At 46.3% G+C, this 13434-nt stretch overlaps 3 protein-coding genes across 3 annotated transcripts in view; 2 read left to right on the top strand and 1 right to left on the bottom strand.

The window, feature by feature from the left end:
- Positions 1-71: 71 nt before the first annotated feature.
- Positions 72-2197, top strand: LOC109733422 (uncharacterized). Its single transcript, XM_020292638.3, has one exon. The coding sequence runs from the start codon at positions 766-768 to the stop codon at positions 2002-2004; it is 1239 nt and encodes a 412-aa protein (XP_020148227.1). The 5' UTR covers positions 72-765; the 3' UTR covers positions 2005-2197.
- A 1065-nt stretch (positions 2198-3262) lies between these two features.
- LOC109733432 (uncharacterized) lies at positions 3263-3997 on the top strand. The gene is made up of 2 exons (XM_045227220.2): positions 3263-3320; positions 3417-3997. Exons 1-2 carry the CDS (start codon positions 3263-3265, stop codon positions 3755-3757), a joined length of 399 nt encoding a protein of 132 aa, XP_045083155.1. The 3' UTR covers positions 3758-3997.
- Positions 3998-5249: 1252 nt separating this feature from the next.
- The window catches only part of LOC109733447 (disease resistance protein RGA5), a 50319-nt gene continuing 42134 nt past the window's right edge, over positions 5250-13434 (bottom strand). Inside the window, exon 13 of the mRNA XM_073496299.1 lies at positions 5250-5633. Coding sequence (XP_073352400.1) covers positions 5577-5633 — 57 coding nt within the window. The 3' untranslated portion in view covers positions 5250-5576. The remainder of the gene's footprint in view (positions 5634-13434) is intronic.

The raw sequence follows: 13434 nt of genomic DNA, 5'->3' as shown, positions 1-13434 counted from the left end.
AGATGAGATCTTGACTTAATTTTTATTATGTTTGACTTTTTTGCTAAAGCGCATCTAAGTATTGCACGTCTAAGTCCTGTGTCATTGATCTTACGTCGAGATTCATGTGGATATTTTCTTTTTTTGAGATGCTTACTTCTATAGTATATGAATCTTTTTTGCAAGAAAAGACCAAACCAGATTAATGATGCAAATATTCCAGCTTTGACTGTTGCAGTAAAACAAGGGCACGCTTTACTTTTTTTCCGACTGTAATTGCTTGAAGTGTTCCCTGCACCGCAAGTCGAAAACACGCACGTGTTCTGGTCTTCTGGATCACCGCGTTAAGGCGGTACGGTTAGATGTCTGATACTTCTGAAGAAAGTTTGTTTTAGCTTACTTGGTTGATTGAAGGGGCATCAAATTGCATCGACCACATGCTGAAAACACGCATGCACGCAATCTGGACTGAGGCATTAAGGCGGCATCATCATAAACAACAAGCACTTGTTTCAAAAAAATAAATAAAGAACAAGCACATTTCGTCAAGTCGGTTAGAATGTGAAGAAGGAGCACTTCGTAAGTCGGCTTTTTTTTGGGGGGGAGTAACTTAAGTCGGCTTGCTCAACGATAAAAGGCAGAGTAGTTTTCAACCAGAGTACAAAATCAGAGGTAGAGTCCGGTCCGGGCCCAATTCTTACGTCCTCTCCTTATATATAAAAAAATTCTTCTAAAAAAATATATATAAAAAAGGTGCAGATTGCGATCGGAAAAAGCAAGGCAGCCATGGAGGCCCGACCCAGCAAAACCTTGGATGATCCCACGGCCGTCGTGCCCCGCCCTCCCTGGGTGCTGCTCGATCGGCTCGGCCACCGCGAGGACCAGGCCGACGCCGACGCGGCCACCGTGGCGTCGTCCCGCACCTCCACCGGCACGGTCATCAGCGTGTCGTTCCGGTTCGCCGCGCCACCGGCGACCTCCCGCCTCTACCTCCGTTGGCCGTCTGGACCGAGCAGGGAGGACTCGTCTTTCGCGTACCCCCGCGTCGTCGCCGCGCACGACGACTCCGTTCTCCTCCAGCTCACCGTTTCCTCCCGCAGCATCGATTACTTCCTCTACAAGGCGAGGGGCGCCCGGCCGCCGTCTCTGTCGCTGCTTCCCCGGTCCGCGCTCACCAGGAAGGGCATCGGCATCCTGCGCCGCCGCGGCGAGGGCGCGTTCGCCGTGGCCGAGCTCCGCACGGCTGGCGGCGACGGCACGCCGGTGGCGTTCGACCTCTGCGTGCTGCTCTCGCCGGGCCCCGGGCCGTCCGAGTCCGACAAGTGGGAGGTGAGGCGCGTGAAGGTCCTCGACGGCAGGGGCAAGGACCTGGCGCTGCAGTGCTGGGAAACCGACGCCGTCGTGCCCGTCGGCGGCCGGTTCCTGTGCTGGGTCGACTACTACCGTGGCATCCTGGTCGGCCGCGTGTTCGCCGACGGCGGCTCCGCGCTCACGTACGTGCCGCTGCCCGTCGACACCCCATGGGCGAAGCCCGACCACGGCCAGGAGTGCCCCGAGGCGTCCCGGAGCGTCTGCGTCACCGCCGGGGACACGGTGAAGTTCGTCAGCGTCGACCGCGGCCTGCTCTTCGTCTTCACCGTCACCATCTGGACCCTGGGCAAGGCGCGGGACGGCAGCATGGAGTGGGAGAAGGACGGCGAGTTCCGTGCCGCCGAGCTCTGGGCCTTCTCCGGCTACGAGCACCTCCCGCGTGTCCCGCCGGAGTACCCCGTCGTGAGCATGGCCGACCCCGACGCGCTCTGCTTCATGGTGAGCGAGGGACGCCACGGCCACGCTGGTGTCGAAGCCGGGGGAGACGACACGGTGTGGCTGGTCGAGGTCGACACGAGGCGCAGAGCGGTGCGGTCAGTGTCCCGCTTCTCCAAAGAAGAGACGAGGGACATGTCAGGGCGTGCCTCCCTAAACATGTTTCATGGCCATGCCTTCCTTCCCAGCGAGGTCACCACGTACGTACACGAGCAGTAGTCAAATGTGCTCGTCCTTCTTCCAGATCCAGGCTACTAGGCATCAGTCTCACACTTGCAAACTCAAGTTTCAGGGACCGTCTAAGGCTTAAGCCAACTGAAACTTGCGTTTCATTTTACCTTTTTTTGGTCGGACAACGCTCTTTATTTATTTATTCAGTAACGTTTATAAAGGGATAGAAAGATTACTAGGAGGATTTGGGAGAAGGCTAAGCCAACTGAAACTTGCGTTTTATTTTAACTTTTTAAACCGAACAATGCTCTTTATTTACCAGAATCAGTTGAAAATCTAATGTCCGATTTTAGGCCAACTCCAACGCACGCAAATTGCGGCCCAACATGTGAGAGCAAACAGACAAACATCTGTTTTTCGTCCGCCTTCGACCCATTCACAACCCAAATTTAGGCCGCCGCCACACCATCGCTCGATTTGGAGAATCTTTATTCCCGCTGCCACGCTGCACAGCTTCCGTGACTCCGCCGATCGTCTCCCCGCGACTCTAACGCCCGATTCCAAGCCACACCCCCGCCACCGCCGAAGGTCTCGAAGAGCAAGACCGGCTTCTTCACGGTGCAGGAGAAGCCGTTCCGGAACTTCGGTCTCGAGTTTCAGTGCGACGGCTATGACTACTGCTTGACACCTTCAAGTAACCAGAGGTGTCCGTGCGTGCGTACGACGTTGCCGCTTGGTGTTTCGGCTTTCGGCCGATCGAGGCACGAGTCCCGATAGGTAGTGGCAGAGATTTGATGGGACCAAGATGGGCGAGCGGATCGACACCAGCCTAAGTTCAGTACAAAGAGGGTTTTCCTCCGATTTTCATTAGAGAAACCAGCATGAGTTCAGTACAAGAGGCACCGGGCATATATTTGTGACTCCAAATCGTATTTCTGTCGTCGGTATGCACGGAGAATGATTTCATTCCAAACTTTGTGTCCCTACTCTCCTGAAGATAGAAGGAAATTAGTGCAAGGATTCCGTCGGAGATGATTAGTTGATTGCTTACCGAATAATCTCACGGCCTTAATTAATTTCGTTGAGATAAAAAATAGTACGGAGTACTTGGTAAGAAACCACAAATCATCACGGAATTTTGGCACGAGAGAGAGCATTCATGGAAGGAGATTATATAAACGGAAGCACCAAACTCATGATGGACGTACATCCGATGGGTAGTCCGTATGCATGAGCCAGCAGGCCTATATAATAGCTGGCCAAGCAATCTTGATAACATCAAAGCTTATTTCTTAGCTCTTCAGCCATGACGTCCAAGGCCTGCATCTTCGTCCTGCTCTTCGCTGCAGCTCTTCTCCATACAGGTACGCAAGGACAATACAGTATAATACTTCGCCGTCGCAGTTTAGTCACATCGATCGATCCTTGGATCTTACGTAGTACCGTTGACGTGTCCGCAGGGCATGCCGGTGGGGACCCCGGGCCGTGCGAGCTGGAGGACATCCGCGTGTCGTCGGTGCTGACGGGGCGGCGGGTCCTGAACGTGCCGCAGCACGAGGTGACGGTGGAGAACCTGTGCTCGTGCCCGCAGAGCCGCGTGGTGATGTCGTGCAACCTCGGCGAGGTGAAGGCGGTGATCCTGGACACGACCAAGATCCGGCTGCTGAACCGGGAGGAAGGGCTGTGCCTCATCAACAGCGGCTGGCCCATCTTCAACGGCAAGCCCATCACCTTCACCTACGCCGCCAAGACGCCGCTCGACTTCACCCTCTACAACGCCTCGCCGGAATGCCGGGCGTGAGACACGGTCCAGGCCAGTATTTTGGTTTTTGCGTTGGAGTGCCTTCTTTTATCGAATGCCCGCAGTTGGAATGGCAACACCAAAATGCGTCTGTTCCTTTCTGTGTATCATGTCTCATTGCCTCCATTCTTCATGTCCTTCCTACGCACCCAAGCAATTATTCTGTAGTCCTATCCATCCCAATAAACTGGTATTGTGGTCGCCATGACATCACTTACAGAATACAGGATGAAATGCTTCTATACGATGTTTTTTATGCACGCAAAAGCGTACCTTTTTTTTCAACGATTTGAAGACGCTAGCCACATTTGCCATGTCTTGTTTTTTTTGGGTTTCGTTTGTCATGATGATGATCGGATGGTATTAATGCGTTCTTAAAATTTTGGGAATGAGTGTAAGTTTTGCATCAGTGAAACTGTGAAAGTAGACGAGAATATATCAAAAATACCACAGATGTGAAATTTTACAAAAAATAATATAAAGATTTGCCCAAAATATTAGTATAGGCAGGAGCCGCGGGCGGCACCATATTGATACGAATTTTTTTCTTTATACTATCTCTGTATGGAAATACTTGTAGCTGGGGGAAACTAGTACAAGTTCCCAACTAAAAATATTTCGATATAGCCGTGACGTCAGATCGTTTTCTCTCTCTTCCTGGCGGCTGGAACCCTAGCCGCCGCCAGGAGGCCAATCTTCTAGCGTCGTCCTCCGGCGGCTCCCTCGGTCGTCAGTGGTGAGGGGGTCGCTGGATTCACGCACGTGGATCGTTTTTACTCTCTCGTAGTCTAGATTTTTAGGCTGTTCATCGTTTTGGCTTCGGCAGCGACGATGACATCGCTGAATAAAGATTCTTCAGATCCTTCCCTGACGAGGCCATCGGTCTTATGGTTGGGGATGAATTTGGAAACCAGACTGTTCAAATAAGGATGGCGTGGTGGCGGCCGCATCCTCGGGGTGCGCAGAGCTTGGGAGGTAGTCCAGGAGCGGATGCAGATTGTGGTCTGCATCGACGACATCTGGAAGACGGAACGTGTGCTGGGTTCGTGGTTCATGGATGACAGGTATGGTTTCCTCCTTCGGCGTCTTAGTCGTCGTGGGGTGCCAGATCTTGAGTTTGATGGCGTGTCCAGGGTGTTGCCCCGGTCTGATTCGTTTAACGGCAAGGGCTTCACTTTTGGTGAGCCACCTTGGAGGTCCGCAAAGCTGCATATCAGCAATGGAGCCGCGTCAAGTTCGGGTGAGGAGGTGATCCGTCATTCTTTTCTTCGGTGGCTGCTGTGGTGGTGCTGGAGGCAGGTGACGGGCGTTGGTGTCAAGCTCAGAGATGTTCTGCTTGAAGGAAATATGCCCTAGAGGCAATAATAAAGTTGTTACTTATATTTCCTTATATCATGATAAATGTTTATTATTCATGCTAGAATTGTATTAACCGAAAACTTAGTACATGTGTGAATACATAAACAAACAGAGTGTCACTAGTATGCCTCTACTTGACTAGCTCGTTGAATCAAAGATGGTTAAGTTTCCTAGCCATAGACATGAGTTGTCATTTGATTAACGGGATCACATCATTAGAGAATGATGTGATTGACTTACACATTCCGTTAGCTTAGCACTTGATCGTTTAGTATATTGCTATTGCTTTCTTCATGACTTATACATGTTCCTATGACTATGAGATTATGCAACTCCTGAATACTGGAGGAACACTTTGTGTGCTACCAAACGTCACAACGTAACTGGGTGATTATAAAGGTGCTCTACAGGTGTCTCCGATGGTACTTGTTGAGTTGGCATAGATCAAGATTAGGATTTGTCACTCCGATTGTCGGAGAGGTATCTCTGGGCCCTCTTGGTAATGCACATCACAAGCCTTGCAAGCAATGTGACTAATGAGTTAGTTGCGGGATGATGCATTACGGAATGAGTAAAGAGACTTGCCGGTAACGAGATTAAATTAGGTATTGAGATACCGACGATCGAATCTCGGGCAAGTAACATACCGATGACAAAGGGAACAACGTATGTTGTTATGCGGTTTGACCGATAAAGATCTTCGTACAATATGTGGGAGCCAATATGAACATCCAGGTTCCGCTATTGGTTATTGACCGGAAACGTGTCTCGGTCATGTCTACATAGTTCTCGAACCCGTAGGGTCCGCACGCTTAACGTTCGGTGACGATCGGTATTATGAGTTTATGTGTTTTGATGTACCGAAGGTTGTTTGGAGTCCCGGATGTGATCACGGACATGACGAGGAGTCTCGAAATGGTTGAGACATAAAGATCGATATATTGGATGGCTATGTTTGGACATCAGAATGGTTCCGGGTGAGTTCGGGCATTTACCGGAGTACCGGGAGGTTACCGGAACCCCCCAGGGAGTATATGGGCCTTATTTGGCCTTAGTGGAATATAGGAGAGGAAGAACAAAGTGGAGGGCGCGCTCCCCTAGCCCAATCCGAATTGGGTGGGGGCCGGCCCCCCCTTTCCTTCCCTCTCTCTCCCCCTTCCTTCTCTCCTACTCCAACAAGGGAAAAGGGGAATCCTACTCCCACCGGGAGTAGGACTCCCCCCTTGGGCGCGCCTAGGAGGCCGGCCCTCTCCCCCTCCTCCACTCCTTTATATACGGGGGAGGGGGGCACCCCATAGACACACAAATTGATCATTGATCTCTTAGCCGTGTGCGGTGCCCCCCTCCACCATAATCCACCTCGGTCATATCGTTGCAGTGCTTCATCATCACTGTCATCACGCCGTCGTGCTGACGAAGCTCTCCCTCGACACTATGCTGGATCGTGAGTTCGTGGGACGTCACCGAGCCGAACGTGTGCAGATCGCGGAGGTGCCGTACATTCGGTACTAGGATCTGTCGATCGTGAAAACGTACGACTACATCAACCGCGTTGTCATAACGCTTCCGCTTACGGTCTACGAGGGTACGTGGACAACACTCTCCCCTCTCGTTGCTATACATCACCATGATCTTGCGTGTGCGTAGGAATTTTTTAAAATTACTACGTTACCCAACAGTGGCATCAGAACCAGGTTTATGCGTAGATGTTATATGCACGAGTAGAACACAAGTGAGTTGTGGGCAATAATAGTCATACTGCTTACCAGCATGTCATACTTTGATTCGGTGGTATTGTTGGATGAAGCGGCCCGGACCGACAGTACGCGTACGCTTACGCGAGACTGGTTCTACCGACGTCTTCACACACAGGTGGCTGGCGGGTGTCAGTTTCTCCAACTTTAGTTGAATCGAGTGTGGCTATGCCCGGTCCTTGTTGAAGGTTAAAACAGCACATACTTGACGAAAAATTGTTGTGATTTTGATGCGTAGGTAAGAACGGTTCTTGCTCAGCCCATAGCAGCCACGTAAAACTTGCAACAACAAAGTAGAGGACGTCTAACTTGTTTTTGCAGGGCATGTTGTGATGTGATATGGTCAAGACATGATGCTAAATTTTATTGTATGAGATGATCATGTTTTGTAACAGAGTTATCGGCAACTGGCAGGAGCCATATGGTTGTCGCTTTATTGTATGAAATGCAATCGTCATGTAATTGCTTTACTTTATCACTAAGCGGTAGTGATAGTCGTAGAAGCAATAGTTGGCGAGACGACAACGATGCTACGATGGAGATAAAGGTGTCGCGCCAGTGACAATGGTGATCATGACGGTGCTTTGGAGATGGAAATCAAAGGCACAAGATGATGATGGCCATATCATATCACTTATATTGATTGCATGTGATGTTTATATTTTATGCATCTTATTTTGCTTAGTTCGACGGTAGCTTTATAAGATGACCCCTTACTAAAATTTCAAGGTATAAGTGTTCTCACTGAGTATGCACCGTTGCGAAAGTTCGTCATGCCGAGACACCACGTGATGATCGGGTGTGATAAGCTCTACGTTCACATACAACGGGTGCAAGCCAGTTTTGCACACGCAAAATACTCGGGTTAAACTTGACGAGCCTAGCATATGTAGACATGGCCTCGGAGCACTAAGACCGAAAGGTCGAGCGTGAATCATATAGTAGATATGATCAACATAGTGATGTTCACCATTGAAAACTACTCCATCTCACGTGATGATCGGACATGATTTAGTTGATATGGATCACGTGATCATTTAGATGACTAGAGGGATGTCTATCTAAGTGGGAGTTCTTAAGTAATATGATTAATTGAACTTTAATTTATCATGAACTTAGTCCTGATAGTATTTGCATAACTATGTTGTAGATCAATAGCTCGCGATGTAGCTCGCAATGATGCGGACTTGGTCTGTAATCTGAGGATTATACTCATTGCTGCACAGAAGAATTATGTCCTTAATGCACCGCTAGGTGACAGACCTATTGCAGGAGCAGATGCAGACGTTATGAACGTTTGACAAAGCTCGGTATGATGACTACTTGATAGTTTAAGTGCACCATGCTTTACGGCTTAGAACCGGGACATAAAAAATGTTTTGAACGCCACGGAGCATATAAGATGTTCCAAGAGTTAAAATTGGTATTTAATACTCATGCCCCTGTCGAGAGGTATGAGACCTCTGACAGTACTTTGCCTACAAGATGGGGGAGAATAGCTCAACCAGTGAGCATGTGCTCAGATTGTCTGGGTAGTACAATTGCTTGAATCAAGTGGGAGTTAATCTTCCAGATAAGATAGTAATTGACAAAGTTCTCTAGTCACTATCACCAAGTTACTAGAACTTCGTGATGAACTATAATATGCAAGGGATGACAAAAGTAATTCCCGAGCTCTTCGCGATGCTCAAATCGACGAAGGTAGAAATCAGGAAAGAGCATCAAATATTGATGGTTTACAAGACCACTAGTTTCAAGAAAAGGGCAAAGGAATAGAAAGGGAACTTCAAGAAAGAATAAAAACAAGTTGTCACTCCCGTGAAGAAACCCAAATCTAGACTCAAGCCTGAAACTGAGTGCTTCTACTGCAAAGGAAATGGTCACTGGAAGTGGAACTGCCCCTAGATACTTGGCGGATAAGAAGGATGGCAAAGTGAACAAAGGTATATTTGATATACATGTTATTGATGTGTACTTTACTAGGGTTTATAGCAACCCCTCGGTATTTGATACTAGTTCAATTGCTAAGAGTAGTAACTCGAAACAAGAGTTGCAAAATAAACAAAGACTAGTTAAGGGCGAGGTGACGACGTGTGTTGAAAATGATTTCAAGGATGATAAGATCACCATCGCGCACTCCCTTTACCTTTGGGATTAGTGTTGAACCTAAAATAAATGTTATTTGATGTTTGCGTTGAGAATGAATATGATTAGATCATGTTTATTGCAATACGGTTATTCATTTAAGTCAAAGAATAATTGTTGTTCTGTTTACATGAATAAAACCTTCTATGGTCATACGCTAAAAATAAATGGTTTATTGAATCTCGATCGTGTTGATACACATATTCATAATATTGATGCCAAAAGATGCAAAGTTGATAATGATAGTACAACATATTTGTGGTAATGCCGTTTAGGTCATATTGGTGTAAAGCGCATGAAGAAACTCCATGCTGATGGGCTTTTGGAATCACTTGATGCTTGCGAGCATGCCTCATGGGCAAGATGACTAAGACTCCGTTCTCCGGAACAATGGAGCGAGCCACTGACTTATTGAAAATAATACATACCGATGTATGCGGTCCAATGAATGTTGAGGCTCACGGCGGGTATCATTGTTTTCTGACCTTCACAGATGATTTGAGCAGATATGTGTATATCTACTTGATGAAACACAAGTCTGAAACACTTGAAAAGTTCAAAGATTTTCAGAGTGAAGTAGAGAATCATCGTAACAAGAAAATAAAGTTTTTACGATCTGATCGCAGAGGCAAATATTTGAGTTATGAGTTTGGCCTTCAATTAAAACAATGTGGAATAGTTTCACAAACTTATGCCACCTGGTACACCACAGAATAATGGTGTGTCCGAACGTCATAACCGTACTTTATTGGATATAGTGCAATCTATGATGGCTCTTACTGATTTACCATTATCATTTTGGGGTTATGCATTAGCGACAGCTACATTCGCGTTAAATAGGGCACCGTCTAAATCTGTTGAGACGACACCATATGAACTATGGTTTGGCAAGAAACCTAAGCTGTCATTTCTTAAAGTTTGAGGTTGCAATGCTTATGTGAAAAAGTTTTAACCTGATAAGCTCAAACCCAAATTGGAGAAGTGTGTCTTCATAGGATACCCAAAAGAAAATGTTGGGTACACCTTCTACCACAGATCCGAAGGCAAGATCTTTGTTGCTAAGAATGGATCCTTTCTAGAGAAGGAGTTTCTCTCGAAAGAAGTGAGTGGGAGGAAAGTAGAACTTGATGAGGTAACTGTACCTGCTCCCGAATTGGAAAATAGTTCATCACAGAAATCAGTTCCAGTGATGCCTACACCAATTAGTGAGGAAGATTAATGATGATGATCATGAAACTTCAAATCAAGTTACTACCGAACCTCGTAGGTCAACCAGAGTACGGTCCGCACCAGAGTGGTACGGTAATCCTGTTCTGGAGGTCATGTTACTTGACCATGACGAACCTACGAACTATGAGGAAGCGATGATGAGCCCAGATTTCGCGAAATGGCTTGAGGCCATGAGATCTGAGATGGGATCCATGTATGAGAACGAAGTGTGGACTTTGGTTGACTTGCCCGATGATCGGCAAGCCATAGAAAATAAATGGATCTTCAAGAGGAAGACGGACGCTAATAGTAGTGTTACAATCTACAAAGCTAGACTTGTCAAAAAAGGTTTTTGAAAAAGTTCAAGGTGTTGACTACGATGAGATTTTCTCACTCGTAGCAATGCTTAAGTCTGTCCGAATCATGTTAGCAATTGCCACATTTTATGAAATCTGGCAAATGGATGTCAAAACTACATTCCTTAATGGATTTCTTAAAGAAGAGTTGTATGATGCAACCAGAAAGTTTTGTCGATCCTAAAAGTGCTAAAAATGTGCAAGCTCCAGCGATCCATCTATGGATTGGTGCAAGCATCTCGGAGTTGGAATATACGCTTTGATGAGTTGATCAAAGCATATAGTTTTATACAGGCTTGCGATAAAGCCTGTATTTACAAGAAAGTGAGTGGGAGCACTACAGCCTTTCTGATAAGTATATGTGAATGACATATTGTTGATCGGAAATGATGTAGAATTTTCTGGAAAGCATAAAGGAGTGTTTGAAAGGAGTTTTTCATTGAAAGACCTAGATGAAGCTGCTTACATATTGAGCATCAAGATCTATATAGATAGATCAAGACGCTTGATAAGTTTTTTCCATGAGTACATACCTTGACAAATTTTTGAAGTAGTTCAAAATGGAACAGTCAAAGAAGGAGCACATGCCTGTGCTCCTTCTTTGACTGTTCCATTTTGAACTACTGCTCCTTCTTTGACTGTTCCATTTTGAACTACTTCAAAAATTTGTCAAGGTATGTACTCATGGAAAAAACTTATCAAGCGTCTTGATCTATCTATATAGATCTTGATGCTCAATATGTAAGCAGCTTCATCTAGGTCTTTCAATGAAAAACTCCTTTCAAACACTCCTTTATGCTTTCCAGAAAATTCTACATCATTTCCGATCAACAATATGTCATTCACATATACTTATCAGAAAGGCTGTAGTGCTCCCACTCACTTTCTTGTAAATACAGGCTTTATCGCAAGCCTGTATAAAACTATATGCTTTGATCAACTCATCAAAGCGTATATTCCAACTCCGAGATGCTTGCACCAGTCCATATATGGATCGCTGGAGCTTTGCACACTTTGTTAGCACCTTTAGGATCGACAAAACCTTCTGGTTGCATCACATACAACTCTTCTTTAAGAAATCTATTAAGGAAAGAAGGTTTGACATCCATTTGCCAAATTTCATAAAATGCGGCATCTGCTAACATGATTCGGACAGGCTTTTAAGCATCGATACAAGTGAGAAAATCTCATCATAGTCAACACCTTGAACTTGTCGAAAAACATTTTTGCGACAATTCGAGCTTTGTAGATAGTAACACTGAAAGTGCAACTATCCCTGGGTGGTTTTGGTAATGATTAACAACATATAGCTCATTGAACTAATGGCCATTACAAGATAAATATTTCAGGAAAGTTCAATGATTGGCATGGATAAGGAATGTGGACCCCTCAAAATGCTAAGGACAAAAGATTGGCTCAAGCTTCAAAGTCCAAGACTCTACATTTTACTTTTAGTGATCCAAGATCACATTGAGTCCATAGGAAAAGCCAATACTATTAAAAGGGGGTGAGGTGTTGCTTAATGGCTTGCTTGCTCAAAGTGCTTAGTGATATGCTCCAAAGCCCTCAGCCACTTTCTCATATCCACATATGTCCCAAACCAAAAGTCAAACTCGGCCCCACCGATTTGATCCATCCGGCGCCACCGAGTTCATTTGACATAGCCACTACCAGAAACCCAGTCTTTTCGGTCTCACCGATAGGGATCTCGGTCTCACCGAGATGGGATTGCAAACTCTCTGTTTCCCATCATAACGTTTCGGTCTAACCGAGATGAGCGAACGGTCCAACCGAGTCTGCAATGCAAACTCTCTATTTCCTTTTCATAACGCTTCGGTCCCACTGAGACGAGCGAATCGGTCCCACCGAGTTTGCCTGACCAACTCTCTATTTGTCTATTACCAAAGTTGGTCCAACCGAGTTTGAGTAATCGGTCCAACCGAGATTATGTTATGCCCTAACCCTAATGATATCGGTCCCACCGAGTTGACATGTCGGTCCCACCGAAAATCCTAACGTTCATATTTTGAACTAAATCGGTCTGACAGAGTTTTATAATTCGGTCCCACCGAGTTTGGTGATTTGTGTGTAACGGTTAGATTTTGTGTGGAGGCTATATATACCCCTCCACCCACTCTTCATTCATGGAGAGAGCCATCAGAACGTGCCTACATTTCCATTACCCATTTTCTGAGAGAGAGCCACCTACTTATGTGTTGAGACCAAGATATTCCAATCCAACCATATGAATCTTGATCTCTAGCCTTCCCCAAGTTGCTTTCCACTCAAATCATCTTTCCACCAAATCCAATCCTATGAGAGTGAGTTGAGTGTTGGGGAGACTATCATTTGAAGCACAAGAGCAAGGAGTTCATCATCAACACACCATCTATTACCTTTTGGAGAATGGTGTCTCCTAGATTGGTTAGGTGTCACTTGGGAGCCTCCGACAAGATTGTGGAGTTGAACCAAGGAGTTTGTAAGGGCAAGGAGATCGCCTACTTCGTGAAGATCTACCCTAATGAGGCAAGTCCTTCGTGGGTGATGGCCATGGTGGGATAGACAAGGTTGCTTCTTCGTGGACCCTTCGTGGGTGGAGCCCTCCGTGGACTCGCGCAGCCGTTACCCTTCGTGGGTTGAAGTCTCCATCAACGTGGATGTACGATAGCACCACCTATCGGAACCACGACAAAAACATCCGTGTCTCCTATTGCGTTTGCACTCTCCAAACCCTTCCCTTTACATTCTTGCAAGTTGCATGCTTTACTTTCCGCTGCTCATATACTCTTTGCATGCTTGCTTGAATTGTGATAAGATTGCTTGACTTGTGCTAAGTTCTTAAAATCTGCCAAGA

The sequence above is a fragment of the Aegilops tauschii genome, chromosome 4 (genome assembly GCF_002575655.3).
Source record: "Aegilops tauschii subsp. strangulata cultivar AL8/78 chromosome 4, Aet v6.0, whole genome shotgun sequence".
NCBI lineage: Eukaryota > Viridiplantae > Streptophyta > Magnoliopsida > Poales > Poaceae > Aegilops > Aegilops tauschii.
Note: the sequence above shows the minus strand (reverse complement) of the source record. Positions and strands in the feature narration are given on the sequence as shown.

Bases quoted from the DNA above. Each gene is read 5' to 3' on its own strand.
- LOC109733422 (XM_020292638.3), top strand. From the start codon at position 766: ATGGAGGCCCGACCCAGCAAAACCTTGGATGATCCCACGGCCGTCGTG.
- LOC109733432 (XM_045227220.2), top strand. From the start codon at position 3,263: ATGACGTCCAAGGCCTGCATCTTCGTCCTGCTCTTCGCTGCAGCTCTT. The intron at 3,321-3,416 runs GTACGCAAGGAC...ACGTGTCCGCAG, and splicing joins TGCAGCTCTTCTCCATACAG to GGCATGCCGGTGGGGACCCC.